Consider the following 13,576-nt stretch of genomic DNA (forward strand, 5'->3'; position numbering starts at 1 on the left):
TATGGTGAAACGTTTAACACTGTTTTTTTCCTTTCATACACAAAACAGTCATGAACGTTTTATATACGAAAGAACATTGCATTTGCACACATGTTGTTTCATATACAAAACAACACATGAAAAATTGTTTGTAAGTTTGTACGGTTTATTGGATATGTAAATGATTATATGTCTGTATGTATCAAATCAAATGTTGTTTTATTTTTTTTAACATCTTAGATCAACAGTACATGATATTGTTCACTTTATCCACACACCCGGACTCACGATTTTAAATGATAGATGATGTATCAAGCCCCTTATAAGGCAACGTTTGTTCCCCTCCCCAACCAATGTGGGATCTTACAATCCACCCCCCTTGGGAGCCCAACGTCCTAGTTGGCACACCAGTCTGATTCCTGACGCTTTTACCGTCTGTAACATCTCAAGCCAACCATATCAGATATTGTCCGCTTTGTCCATATACACCCGAACTTACGATTTTAAAACGCGTCTGATAGAGGAGGTATCAAGCCCCTTATAAGGCAACCTTTGTTCCCCTTCCCAACCAATGTGAGATCTTACAATTTTAATTTTAATTTTTTTTTTTGTATATGTATTCACACCCACACACAAAATATATTTGAAATAAAGATACATATATATATATGGGCGGTTCAAATAAAAAACTAAATATGGTGATAAAGTAAGGAACAAAAGTTAAGGGAATGTTCAAATGTGAATTATTAAAAACATCAATTTGAAGATACATATGTGAACTGGCGTTAAAAATTATTTATATGGGTTTACATATGCATTTTTAAATAAATTTTTTCAATGATTAATATATAAATCTTATCTTCTTACCTTATTACAATATTTAGCTTTTTTATTTGAACCTTCCAATATATATATATATATATATATATATATATATATATATNATATATATATATATATATATATATATATATATATATATGTTGGTTTTCGATAGAAATAGTAGTTACCATGAGAAGAGATCTCCACCGTTGGATCAATCAAACAATTAATTTGAAGATCAATTGAAAATGTTCTTCTAAGCTAACTCATCGACTATTTGGTAACTTAATTTGAACCATTAGATCAATATTAATTAAAAGTGATAAATGGTCCAAATCCATTCTTACACTTCTCACATTAACTCTTATTCTCACACGAACCTTCGTCTACATATGTGTGTGTGTACGTGGACGTAATTAAATGAAAACTCTATATATTGTGATTATATATAGATGTTTGAGAAGGAAAGTTATGGTGAGAAGCATAAGAAAATGTCTGAACCCTGGATCACTTTTAATCTCATGAATTGTGTTTTAGAAGAAAATTGACCCGATGAATCTCGATACACCTCATTAGTGTTGACATTCAATTACGATAGATATAAGAGTGGAGATTTATTCTTATGCTTATCACCGTTACCTCCTTTTCAATGGAACTCAACCCTATATGTGTGTGTGTGTATTGGGGTATCATGCGTATGTGTAACACTCTAAAATGCATAAAATAATTAACTTGTACGCGATATTAATGTAAAATTAGGAAACATTATGTGTAATTTAAGAAACTTATAAATTATAGTGGTAAAGTAAGTTCCAAATCTTAATTAGGGATTTGTTTTGTATACAAATAGAGTGACTTAAACTTATGAGATGATAAAATATGGCTTTTCCATATATATATATATATATATATATATATATATATATATATATAGAGTTGTATTTGGATCAATATATGCACAAAAACACAAATATGCACACAATTCCTTATCTAAAAAATCAATATATACCCATAAACACATTCTTGCGTTTACGTACACTAATTAACCATACTTTTATCGATTAATTTAAACTCCTATGGTTCTCTTCTTTTGCATTTTGCATCAAGACATCAAGTTTATACACCAACATATATATGCACATAACTAAACACAACTATGTATGTATATATACATACACACACACGCATTTTCTTATATATAAAAAAAATCCAATTTTATATATCAATATATGCAAATGCGTGCAAACACACACACATATATATATATATATATATATGTATATATATATATATAGAGAGAGAGAGAGAGAGATGTATTTTCTTCAAATTTATAGGTCAAATACATAGACGGAAACGCAAATATGTATAATTTATAGTTCTCTTAGATTTGTCATTATCCCTTAAATGTTGATGGTATCATCGAAGAATTCTTATGGTGATGCCTTATCGATAATGATGTGATATACTGTGATCTCATTGTGATAATATTTTGATAAATCTAAGATTTCTTATGATGTGATTTTGTTGTGATAATTCGAAAACCAATGATGATCGCATCTACAATCATCGGCTTTGTATGTTCATTATGTGATTTGCAGATATATTTTCCTGTTTTACCCTACATGCCTTCAATATTCTTAAAAAAGGTAAAACAAATTGAAAAAACCGAGCTGAACAAGATAAATTTACTCTTTCTTCACTTGAATTCATCTTCTCATTGAAACTCAAATGCGAATTGACATTTTGTTGAGAAAATACAAGAATCCAAATTTAATTCTCGTGTCGTAAGGGAAAAAAATAATCAATGTTGGACTAACTTAAATAAATACATATATAATAAACCATTTTTATGGTCATCCCACAATTAGGTTTCACAATGCCATAAATTAAAATTAGGTTTATAGGATGTTAAAAACGTGTTACTGTCCTAATAGATAACTTTATAGGTTTTCAGTTTACAAGACTAAACAATTGTGAGTCTTGTGAAAAAGTGTTGCAATAAGTTTTTATCATGTTTTAACAATACCGTTTAAAAAATAAAGTGTCGCATTAGCACTTTTTAGTACTATCCTATGAACACGTTTTTATAAGACACTTGTTTTTACAAAATATTTTTTATAATGTCATAGTCAAAAATTAATATGCCGATTTATTTTAAAAGTGTCGTAAAAAAATGTTAAGACGCCAAAGAACATTCTACAAACTAATTCCAACGTTTTTACATAGAACATACAATTCTTGGTAATGTAAACTAAGGGGATGTTTAGGATTGCTTATAAAAACAACTTATTAACTTATTCCGATGTGGCACCGGTAGTAAGCACTTTTGAGTGTTTGGATAAACAATTTATACCGGTGTCAAACATGTAATAAGAAGTTTTTGAGAAGTTAAATCATTCTAACTTATAATAAGTCGATAAAATCGTATAAAAAATAATAATAGAACGGTTTATTTTGAAAGTGTCGTTGCAACAAAACCATATTTATAGGACGACAACAATTTTTGGGTGTCCCAATAGACTGTTTTATAAGAAAAAATAAAATAAAATATTATATATAAAGATGTTGTAATAAATTTATAAAATACTTTTAGACGTCTTGACAAGTTTTTTTAAAACATTTTTAACATGTTGTGAACGGTTTTCGAGTTACTACAGTACAGTAGCATAAATATGTGGGCCAAGCCCAAGGCAAGATTTGGATTGGGGCATGGTGGATATTGGATAATGATTAGCTCAAGCCTCAAGGTAATTGGGTGCAAAAAGCCCATGTCCAAAATACCCAGGCCCAAGCCCAATTCTTTCACACATCATCTCCAATATTCATGATGATATCTCGTCGATTTCAAGTGAATAACTTTCGATATTCAAAATAGCGTGAGGTGTAGCGTGCCGGTGAGGTCAAGCTTCAAATCTTACACGTAATAGTGAGGACGTGACGTTTTTCAATGCGTGACATAAATCGATAAATTTATATGTCACATACAGAATTTTCATATATACATATATTAATTGTGAGTCAATAACGTGTATAAATTCGTGAAACCGTGAGTGATGTAATTAAATAAATTTATTAAAGTGTAAAAACACAAAAGTTAAAATACTAAAACAATTTTTTTTTCTTTTTGAAAAAAATCACGCCTTGTAAAAAACGCACGCCATGGCACAGCATGGCGTGCCTCAAGGAACCATTGCGTGACCACGTCTTCACAGCAAAAATACTGTGAATGTTATCTTCACAGTATTTTGATGTAAAATTTCAAGTATAAAAATCGTATCTCATAACGAGTAATTGATTTAATATGATATGTTACGTTTGCCATTAATGACCTTGTATATATAGATAGAGAGAGAAAGAGACACGTATTTCCTTATATAAAATTCAAATCTATAGATACAAAAAATGTATGTATACACACCATACACGCATTTCCATATATAAAAAATGAAGTCTAGTATATATACACACGATACACGTATTTTTTATATTTAAATAAATTAAAAAATTTAATAGCTGTTTTATGGTTATCCCACGATTATGTTTCACAATCTGATAATACGTTATAATAAAATTGAATTTATAGAACGTTAAAAATATTTAAATGTCATAATAGATTGATTTATAACAATTGTGAAGTTTGTATGATATTTTAGGACGTTTTGACAAAAAATTTACGTTATTTTTAATTAAAATAAAATGTTATATTAGTTTTTTTATACTTTTGAGAAGTGTCATACGAACGTATCTACATGACACTTGTTTTTATAAAACACTTTTTATGATGTCATATGAAAAATTAATTTGGAAAAGTCATAAATAACTTGTTAATATTCACAATAACGTCCTATATAAAGCTTTTACATAGGACAACAATTGATTGATCCTGTAAATTGAAGTTCTGAAAAACAGTCTATTATGACACTTATGAGTTGTTTGTTTACCTCTTAATAATTTCATTAAGAGGCAATTTCTGAATCGTTAAGAGGTAAATCTTGTTTGGCAAAAAAAAATCTGTCTTTTAATAGTTTAAAAACTCTCTGAATGATTTTGTATCCTGAACCTCCCTAACCATTCAGAGCCCTAATTTCATTGTAAACAATTACCAAACAATTATATTTCATTTTACACTATATAATGAGAGTCTCTTAATCATTATGACCACTTAATCATTCTACATTCAACAATTTTCAAACAGCACTCTAGACATTTTTGGGTCTTATAAACCTGATTTTCTTGTAAAATTTGATATTTTCTCACTACATAGTAAACATTGTTTCATCAAGGTATCAAACAATAGATTGCAGATTTAACATACAAAAATATCAGATCATGTAAATTGGACAGAAATAACCAATCAACTCACATGTTCAGATGTTCTTAACCAATTGTGGGGGAGACACGAGGTTAAAAAACAATCCGTAATGTTTATTTTCAAAAGAGCGTAAATACGTCTTGGTCTTTTATGTTACATCACGTACCATAAACCTAACAAAAATAGAAACATCGAATATGAGATCCAGTACTAAAAGCCATTTATCATCAAACGCCTTTAACCCTTGATCTTAAACACTTCAAGGGTAGCTTCACCCTCGCCTCGATGTTGTTCGAATGCGTGACATAAGTCGATAAATTTATATGTCACGTATAGAATTATATATATACATATATTATTCAATCATATAATAATATTAAAAATTTTACATTCATATTAGAAAAAGAAAATTCATATAGATTATTATTGTAAAAGTAGTCTTTGATTAAATATTCAAAATAGAACTTAGAAAAGTAATTTTGCAACTTCGTTTTAATTCGGAGTCAATAACGTGTATAAATTTGTGAAACCGTGAGTGATGTGATTAAATTAATTTTATCAAAGTGTAAAAACATAAACGTTAAAATACTAAAACAGTTATTTTTTAAAGTCGCGTTTTGCAAAAAACACACGCCATGCCACTGCGTGGCACGCCTCAAGGAACCATTGCGTAACCCACGTCTTACAAAAACGCTATAGACCTTATCATAGCAGCAAAGATGCATCTTATGGGATATCACGTCATTGTATACACGTAAACATATATATATATATATATATATATATATATATATTTTCATGATGGATGTTATAAAGAAAACGTATATTCATGATGAATACTATTTATATTCATGATGAATGTTATAATGAAGATTTGTTGAATACACATGAAAATACACAACTATTCATGATGAATGATATAATAAGTTGTATATTCATAATGAATATCATACTAATATATGAATACTAAAAACTTGTTGTAAACATATGAACGTGCATAAATATTCATAATGAATATTACATATATATACTATTAGACGTTAAAAAAACGTTGAAAACATAAAATAATATAAAAATCGAGATGAATGTCAAATCGAAGATCATGAAATGCTCGATTTTTTGATGTAATTCATTTGATTAAAATATTAATTGTTGTTAAGATAATTTAGTTTAAAAATTAAGGGAGTAAAAAAGATTAATTAAAAAAAATTAAAAGTCAAATATGGTAAACATAAATCTTAACTTCCATTTTAGCCCTAATCACTTTATTAATTAATTTTTTTAAATTAATCATTGATTATTTTTCTAAATTTTGATCAATGGTTAAGATTTATCCTCGTGTTCACGATGAAACTGGAGTTTTCATTTGAACCCACATCTATATATATAGGTGTAATCAAGTGAGTATAAGTTGTGAGATCCAAAGTAAACCCATAATTTGAGATAATTATGAGCCGTTTACCAAATGTTTATTTGGGTAAGCGCTTACCAAGTTACATTAACTTATCGGATGAAAATGGAAAGGATCATGAATCTTATCAGGTAAGAGCGAGACAAAGACCTAAAGTCTTACCCGGTAAGTGAGGGCAATGACTCTTACCACAGTCAGCTCTTACCGGGTAATTCGTTGTATAGAAAGTCGTTTTTGTTGACTAAAATCTTATCCGATAAATAAATGATAGTGTTGAGTTTTACCGTTAGATGCTTACCGGGTAAGTATTTGGTAAATGACCCCTTAATGTTATTTTTTTTAAATAAAATAAAACGGTAATTTATAATTTGTTTTTTTTTTTTGACAACTTATTAAAACCTGTAATTAAATTTACTTTTCCATTATTTTAGGAAACTTATAACTCTCATTGTTTTACAAGACTCCTCAATGAAAATCTTGTGGTTTTATAGATAAGAGTAATTTTAACATTATTTAAATTAAACATGTATTTATAAATATCTGTAAGGTGTTTGTCAATGTACTCATCAGATTATTACATTTGAAACTCTACAATAAAATGTTGTGAAGGTAAAATAAAGTCGAATCTTCACAGTAAAAACACTGTGAATGTTACCTTTACAGTATTTTGATGTAAAGTTTCAAGTATAAAAAGCATATCTTATAAAAACAGTCTTATCTTACATGATCTCAAATCATTAATTTATTACGATCTGTTACGTTTGTCATTAATGACCTTGTATATATAGATAGAGAGAGAAAGAGACACGTATTCCCTTGTATAAAATTCAAATCTATAGATACAAAAAATGTATATATACACACCATACACGCATTTCCATATATATAAAAAATGAAGTCCATTATATATACACATCATACACGTATTTTTTATTTTATTTAAAAAAATTAAAAAAATTAATAGCTATTTTATGGTTATCCCACGATTATGTTTCACAATCCTGATCATATGTTATAATAAAATTGAATTTATATGACGTTAAAAATGTTTAAATGTTATAATAAATGGATTTATAACAATTGTGAAGTTTGTATGATATTTTAGGACATTTTGACAAAAAAAAAATTACGTTATTTTAATTAAAATAAAATATTATATTAGTTTTTCTACATTTTTGAGAAGTGTCATATGAACGTATCTACATGACAACACTTTTTATGATGTCATATAAAAAATCAATATGAAAAATTAATTTGGAAAAGTCATAAAGAACTTGCTAATACTCACAATAACGTCCAATAGAAAGCTTGTACATAGGACAACAATTGATTGATCCTGTAAATTGAAGTTCTGAAAAACAATCTATTATGACACTTAGGGTTGTTTGTTTACCTCTTAATAGTTACATTAAGATGTAGTCTCTGAATCGTTAAGAGGTGAATCTTGTTTGGCAAAAAAAGTCTGTTTCTTAATGGTTCTAAAACCCTCTGAATGATTTTGTATCCTGGACTTCCCTAACTATTCAGCGCCATAATTTCATTGTAAACAATTATATTTCATTTTGCACTATATCATGAAAGCTTCTTAATCATTATGAACATTTGATCATTCTACACTCAACTATTCAACAACTGTCAAACAGCCCTTAGACATTTTTGGGTCTTATAAACCCGATTTTCTTGTAAATTTTGATATTTTCTCACTACATAGTAAATCATTGTTTCATCAAGGTATCAAACAATAGATTGCAGATTTAACATACGAGAAACATCCTATTATGTAAATTGGACAGAAATAACCAATCAACTCACATGTTCAGATGTTCTTAACCAATCGTGGGGAGACATGAGCTTAAAAAACAATCTGTAATGTTTATTTTTTTCAAAAGAGCTTAAATACGTATTGGTCTTTTATGTCACATCACGTACCATAAACCCAACAAAAATAGAAACATTGAATACGAGATCCAATACTAAAAGCCATTTATTATCAAACGTCTTTAACCCTTGATCTTAAACACTTCAAGGGTAGCTTCACCCTCCCCTCGATGTTGTTCGAATGCGTGATGAAAGTCTTTGTAACGAAAGGTTCGAAAAAGAGGGCGGCAATCATCTTTCTCAAGAAGCTCCTTTGCAGGTTCAATGACAGCATCATTACGAGGGTTGATGAAGGTGGCAATAGTGTACCTTGCCTCTTTTGAGTTTGTCACAGCTCTATGCTCTACACTTTCAAACCTTCCATTACTGATAACCTGAAATCATTTCAAATTCGATGTACTTGTTTAAATTCAGTAATAGGACACTTGTTTATATAAGATATCTTTTTTTTTTCAAATAATATCATATTTATATATAAAAAGTAGGACACTCTATTTTGTTAAAGTAAAATCAACCAACTTTGGCCGAGTTAGGATTTATGTACCTTGAGTTGTTGACCAATGTTGACCACAAAAGCATTAGGAAATGGTTCGATCCCAAACCATTGTCGATCCTTCAATACTTGAAGCCCAGACACATTTCCTTGATAAAGGATTGTTATGGTGTTAGGGTCACGATGTTTTGATACTCCTAAGGCCAAACTCGGTTCGGGGCATGGTGGGTAGTGATTCAAATTTAATAGTTGAATGCCCGTCAATTCATCTTCGAAGTATCCAGGCTTGAGCTTGAGCCCTTCACATATCATGTCTAGTATTTTTAATGATAAATTTCTGACTTCAAGCGTATATTTCCCTACAACATCTCTTCATGAAGAAAAAAGCACTTCAACCATTTATTCATTATAACACATATAAATACATTATATATATATATATGTGTGTGTGTGTGTGTGTGTGTGTGTGCATACCTGTATTTGGGAGGCTTTTGGGGCCACAGATCAACATATTCATCTAAAGGATGGCAAGGGTGTTTCAGGGCGTCCCTCCAAAGGTGGATCGACTCTCTAGCATAACCGAAACTAGAGGTATACAGTCTACAACTCTTTTGAGGATCGAGCGAGTATAAACTTACTTTATCCTCATTTGGCATGTTAAAGAACTCTTTAACGATTCCCATTGTATCATCGATCAGATCCTCACAAACTCCATGGTTGATAACCTAATTCAAATGAATCAAAAGTTAACTTTTCATATGGTTTTAAGAAATTATGGAGACGTGCACATAACAACATACAGCTTATCATCACTATGCATATAAATAAATAAACGGATCAGTACAAAACGATCAACCAAACCTGAAAGAACCCGCAGTCTTGGCAAGCTTTAAGAATTTGTTGAATGACATCGTTCCGATCACCAGAAACTGCTTTTTCAAGATCGATCACCGGACAATTGTTGAAAATGGGAACAATTTGATTTCCTGGTCTTACATCTTCAGGAAAGACATAGTTTTGAGGTAAAGATTTCACAGTGGTGCACCAACTTGAAAGCAAATTATCCATGACTGATAACTTGTGAGCTCAAAGAACACATCATATATGTGTATATATAGTAATTTATTGTTTATTTTGTTTTCATAATTTTTGTTTTACAATTTTATTAGATTCACAGCCTATTAGGTTTTTTATACCAAATATCACTTTATGATACTTGTATTTTAATACTTTTTCTTACTTATTTTTTTCACATTCACATCATAAATTTAAGTCAGATATCACACTTGATATCGTTGATAGTAAATTCAACAAGTAATATCACGCATGATATACATCTGTTAATTGTGAATCACCATTAAACTAATAACATCACATGTGATATATTATATATTAAAAAGATAATTAACAATATCGGTGCACTTTTGCACCAAAACTTTGGATGAAGCTCTCCAGGCCACAATTGAGATTTTAGGAAATGCCTCTACCACTTCCAAGCCCCTTGTTAGACCTCTGTGGATATCCATAAAAAAAACTCATCTTTATCCCAAAGTTTGCTTGAACCTGCTGACAAGAGTTTTTACACACCCACAGACTTAGTAATCAGGACGAGAAACAAGTATACAATTAGTCTAAATATCGTCTCTCAAGTAATAAAATGGTATAGAATACTGAGTATCATCTATAGGGATTGTAGTAAAAGTTTAATAAAAGTATAATTAAAGAAACGGTTTCAGATGGCGATTTTGAAATGACCCAAACATAAAATACTTGAAATGAAAGCTTTAAGGAACTAACAGTACAAGAATTTTACATGTATATGATTTTATAAAGTGTAGGATGAACTCACAAGTTAGGTTTTGAAGAAAACCTAGAAACCTGGTAACATGATGGAGAGGAGTAGATCTTGAATCCCTAGCTTTAACATTGAAAGCTTGATGGTTAATGCCTCTATATGTGTCTTTAATGCTCTTCAAATCAGACCTACGGTTTCACCAAGAGTGCCGTAACTGTAGAGGAGAAGGGGTTGGTGAGTAAATAAATGAGGCTTAAGCTGAAAAACCCCAATTTTAACACTTGAATGAAACTTGTGACCCTAGGGTCATGGCACAAGGGTCGTCTGTGCTTCTGACTCAACCTATGGCACGAGAAATGCAATTGTGGTCTTTTGGTGCAAAGGTCGCAACCACAAGGGTCGTTGAGCCCCAAAATCCCCACTTACAGTATATGAAGCGCGACCCGACCCTTGCCATGCAAGGGTTGCGGCATAAGGGTCGCATGGCCCGTGATGAGGCTTGGAATGTCTGATTCAATGTCCTTTTTAAAGTTAATTCACAAGGCTAAGCCCAACAATCTAGAAAGTAAGCATAAGAACTTAATAAAGAGTGTAACCTCGATTAAGGCTCGATCAACAGACTAATCAGTTTTATTATAAAATTCTGGGTGTTACAATCTAGATGTGCTATAATATTTTCCACCAGATCTTTTATTTTTATCTTAACAAACTTTTGCACCATTTGCCTTTTCTTTTACGGCTGATTTTTCTTAGTTGATAACCCACACACACAACAAAAGAATTCTTCAATTTCGTCATCTGAAATTGGTTTCTAAAGATTGGACTTTTTGATAGACTCTTACAAGTCTCCCCTTTAGATTGATATTCAATACTTTTATCATTATTATTTGTTTACAAAACGACAATAGACCAAGATGTATACTTGCATTGAGATATGTTTGCATGAACCTTGAGGTTATGTAAACCTCAACAACACCATTCCTATTCTATCTTTGATCTACTCCTCACAAGAGGGACTTGAACCTTCGTTGTCTCCGTGAAAGAGAGAAGTCGTTAAACCGCTGGTGTTTTCACTGAGAATTATTTGCAGATAAAGAGATGTCAAAGGGGCTTTTTACTCAACTTATTAATATAATTTTAATTGTATATGAAAAATAATCTAAGCATAATTTTAATATAATAAGATAATCAAAAATTAAATTTATTAATACAAAAACTTATATAAAAATTAAAAAAAATTAATTTATAATAATTAATTTATATATTTTCGATATCATTTTAACTTATATGTTTTACAGATTTATTAAAAGAAAATAAAATGGTTAAGAAACAATAAAAATAATAACAGAATTGACATGTATATAAGAACTTGAGTTCTTGTTCAAACACCTGGGTTCTAATAATAACCTATGACTGAATAAAAACTTTTGTCCCACTATGGAGGTTTTTATAAAAAAAACTCCAAAAGGAACCTCCACTGTAGATGCTCTTAGGACATGTTTGGTACACAAATACACACATTTCCTTTTATATACACTTACGTAAACACATAAACACATTTCCTTATATATAAAACTTTTTTAGTTGTATGGGTCAATATATGCACAAATATACACACATATCCTTATTTATATATATATATATATATATATATATATATATATATATAGACTTGGGATCATGTGAGACCAGCCTGTTTTCGTGAGACCCGTGAGACCAGCATTTTACACTTGAAACTTCACAGCAAAAATGCTGTGAATGTGACTTTTTAAAACTTTCACAGTGTTTTTGCTGTGAACGTTCGACTTTTTTAAACCTTCACAGTGTTTTTGCTGTGAAGTTTACGTGTAAAAATGTGGTCTCACAGGTCTCACGAAAATAGGCTGGTCTCACGTGAACCCAACCCTATATATATATATATATATACATATATATATATATATAACATTTTTGTGTTTACGTACAATATCAACCATATTTTTTTTGTTAGTGTCAAACTTCTCTGGTTCTCTTCTTTTGTATTTTACGTCAAAAAATCAATTTCATAGACCAATATAAACGCAAAATTAAACAGAACTACGTATAAATTGAGTTTTATAAAACAATATATTATCACTACAATTTGAATCACCATCTTCTCACTACAAATCAAATCACTCTTTCATCAGGATATTAAACAAGAATGCAGATTTAACATACAAAAATATCAGATTATGTTAAACAGTAAGGAATAACCAATCAACTTACACGTTCTTAACCGATTATGGGGGAGAGCAAAAGGTTAAAAAACCATATGTTTTTATAAGACATTTTTTCCCAAATAATTTCATATAAAAAAAATAATAGAACGGTTTATTTTAAGAGCATCGTTACAACAAAATTAGGTTTATAGGACGTTGACAATTTCTATGTGTACCAATAAACTGTCTTATTGATAAAATAATAAAACATTTCATTTAAAAGTGTTGTAATAAGTTTATATAACGTTTATGTACGTCTTAACAAGTTTTTTAATTGGTCTTTTTTATTTATTTTGTCATACCAAATGTTGAACAACTGTTTTGTTCTATCTAGTCTTGTTCTATCATATCTTGTTTGGATACCAAACACACTCTTACTATTGTAGTAATGAGATCGTGGTTTATAATATTTTGTACAATTTTAAGATATAAGTAAACTAATAAGGAATAATTTCATTAAAATAGGATATTTGAAATAAAGAAATTAAAGATATTAATATTTTTCCTTTTAAATGGTACCTCAATATCGTGTTATCATTACAATAAGATTGAATTTATAGAAGAGAAAAGTCTAAAAAAACCTAATAGATTTTAGTGTTTGGAATGATTAAGTCATTGGACAATTTTTTAGAACAAATAAGTCATT

The 13,576-nt window shown here is 29.7% G+C and overlaps 1 protein-coding gene across 1 annotated transcript; it reads right to left on the bottom strand.

Moving 5' to 3' along the window:
• Nucleotides 1-8,524: 8,524 nt before the first annotated feature.
• LOC112508165 (hyoscyamine 6-dioxygenase-like) lies at nt 8,525-9,963 on the bottom strand. The gene is made up of 4 exons (XM_025112942.1): nt 9,757-9,963; nt 9,370-9,620; nt 8,947-9,265; nt 8,525-8,776 (listed from the first exon to the last, which is right to left on the bottom strand). The coding sequence occupies exons 1-4, from the start codon at nt 9,961-9,963 to the stop codon at nt 8,525-8,527; spliced, it is 1,029 nt and encodes a 342-aa protein (XP_024968710.1).
• Nucleotides 9,964-13,576: the final 3,613 nt, after the last annotated feature.

This window comes from Cynara cardunculus (assembly GCF_001531365.2).
Source record: "Cynara cardunculus var. scolymus isolate 2C chromosome LG 2, CcrdV1, whole genome shotgun sequence".
Lineage (NCBI taxonomy): Eukaryota > Viridiplantae > Streptophyta > Magnoliopsida > Asterales > Asteraceae > Cynara > Cynara cardunculus.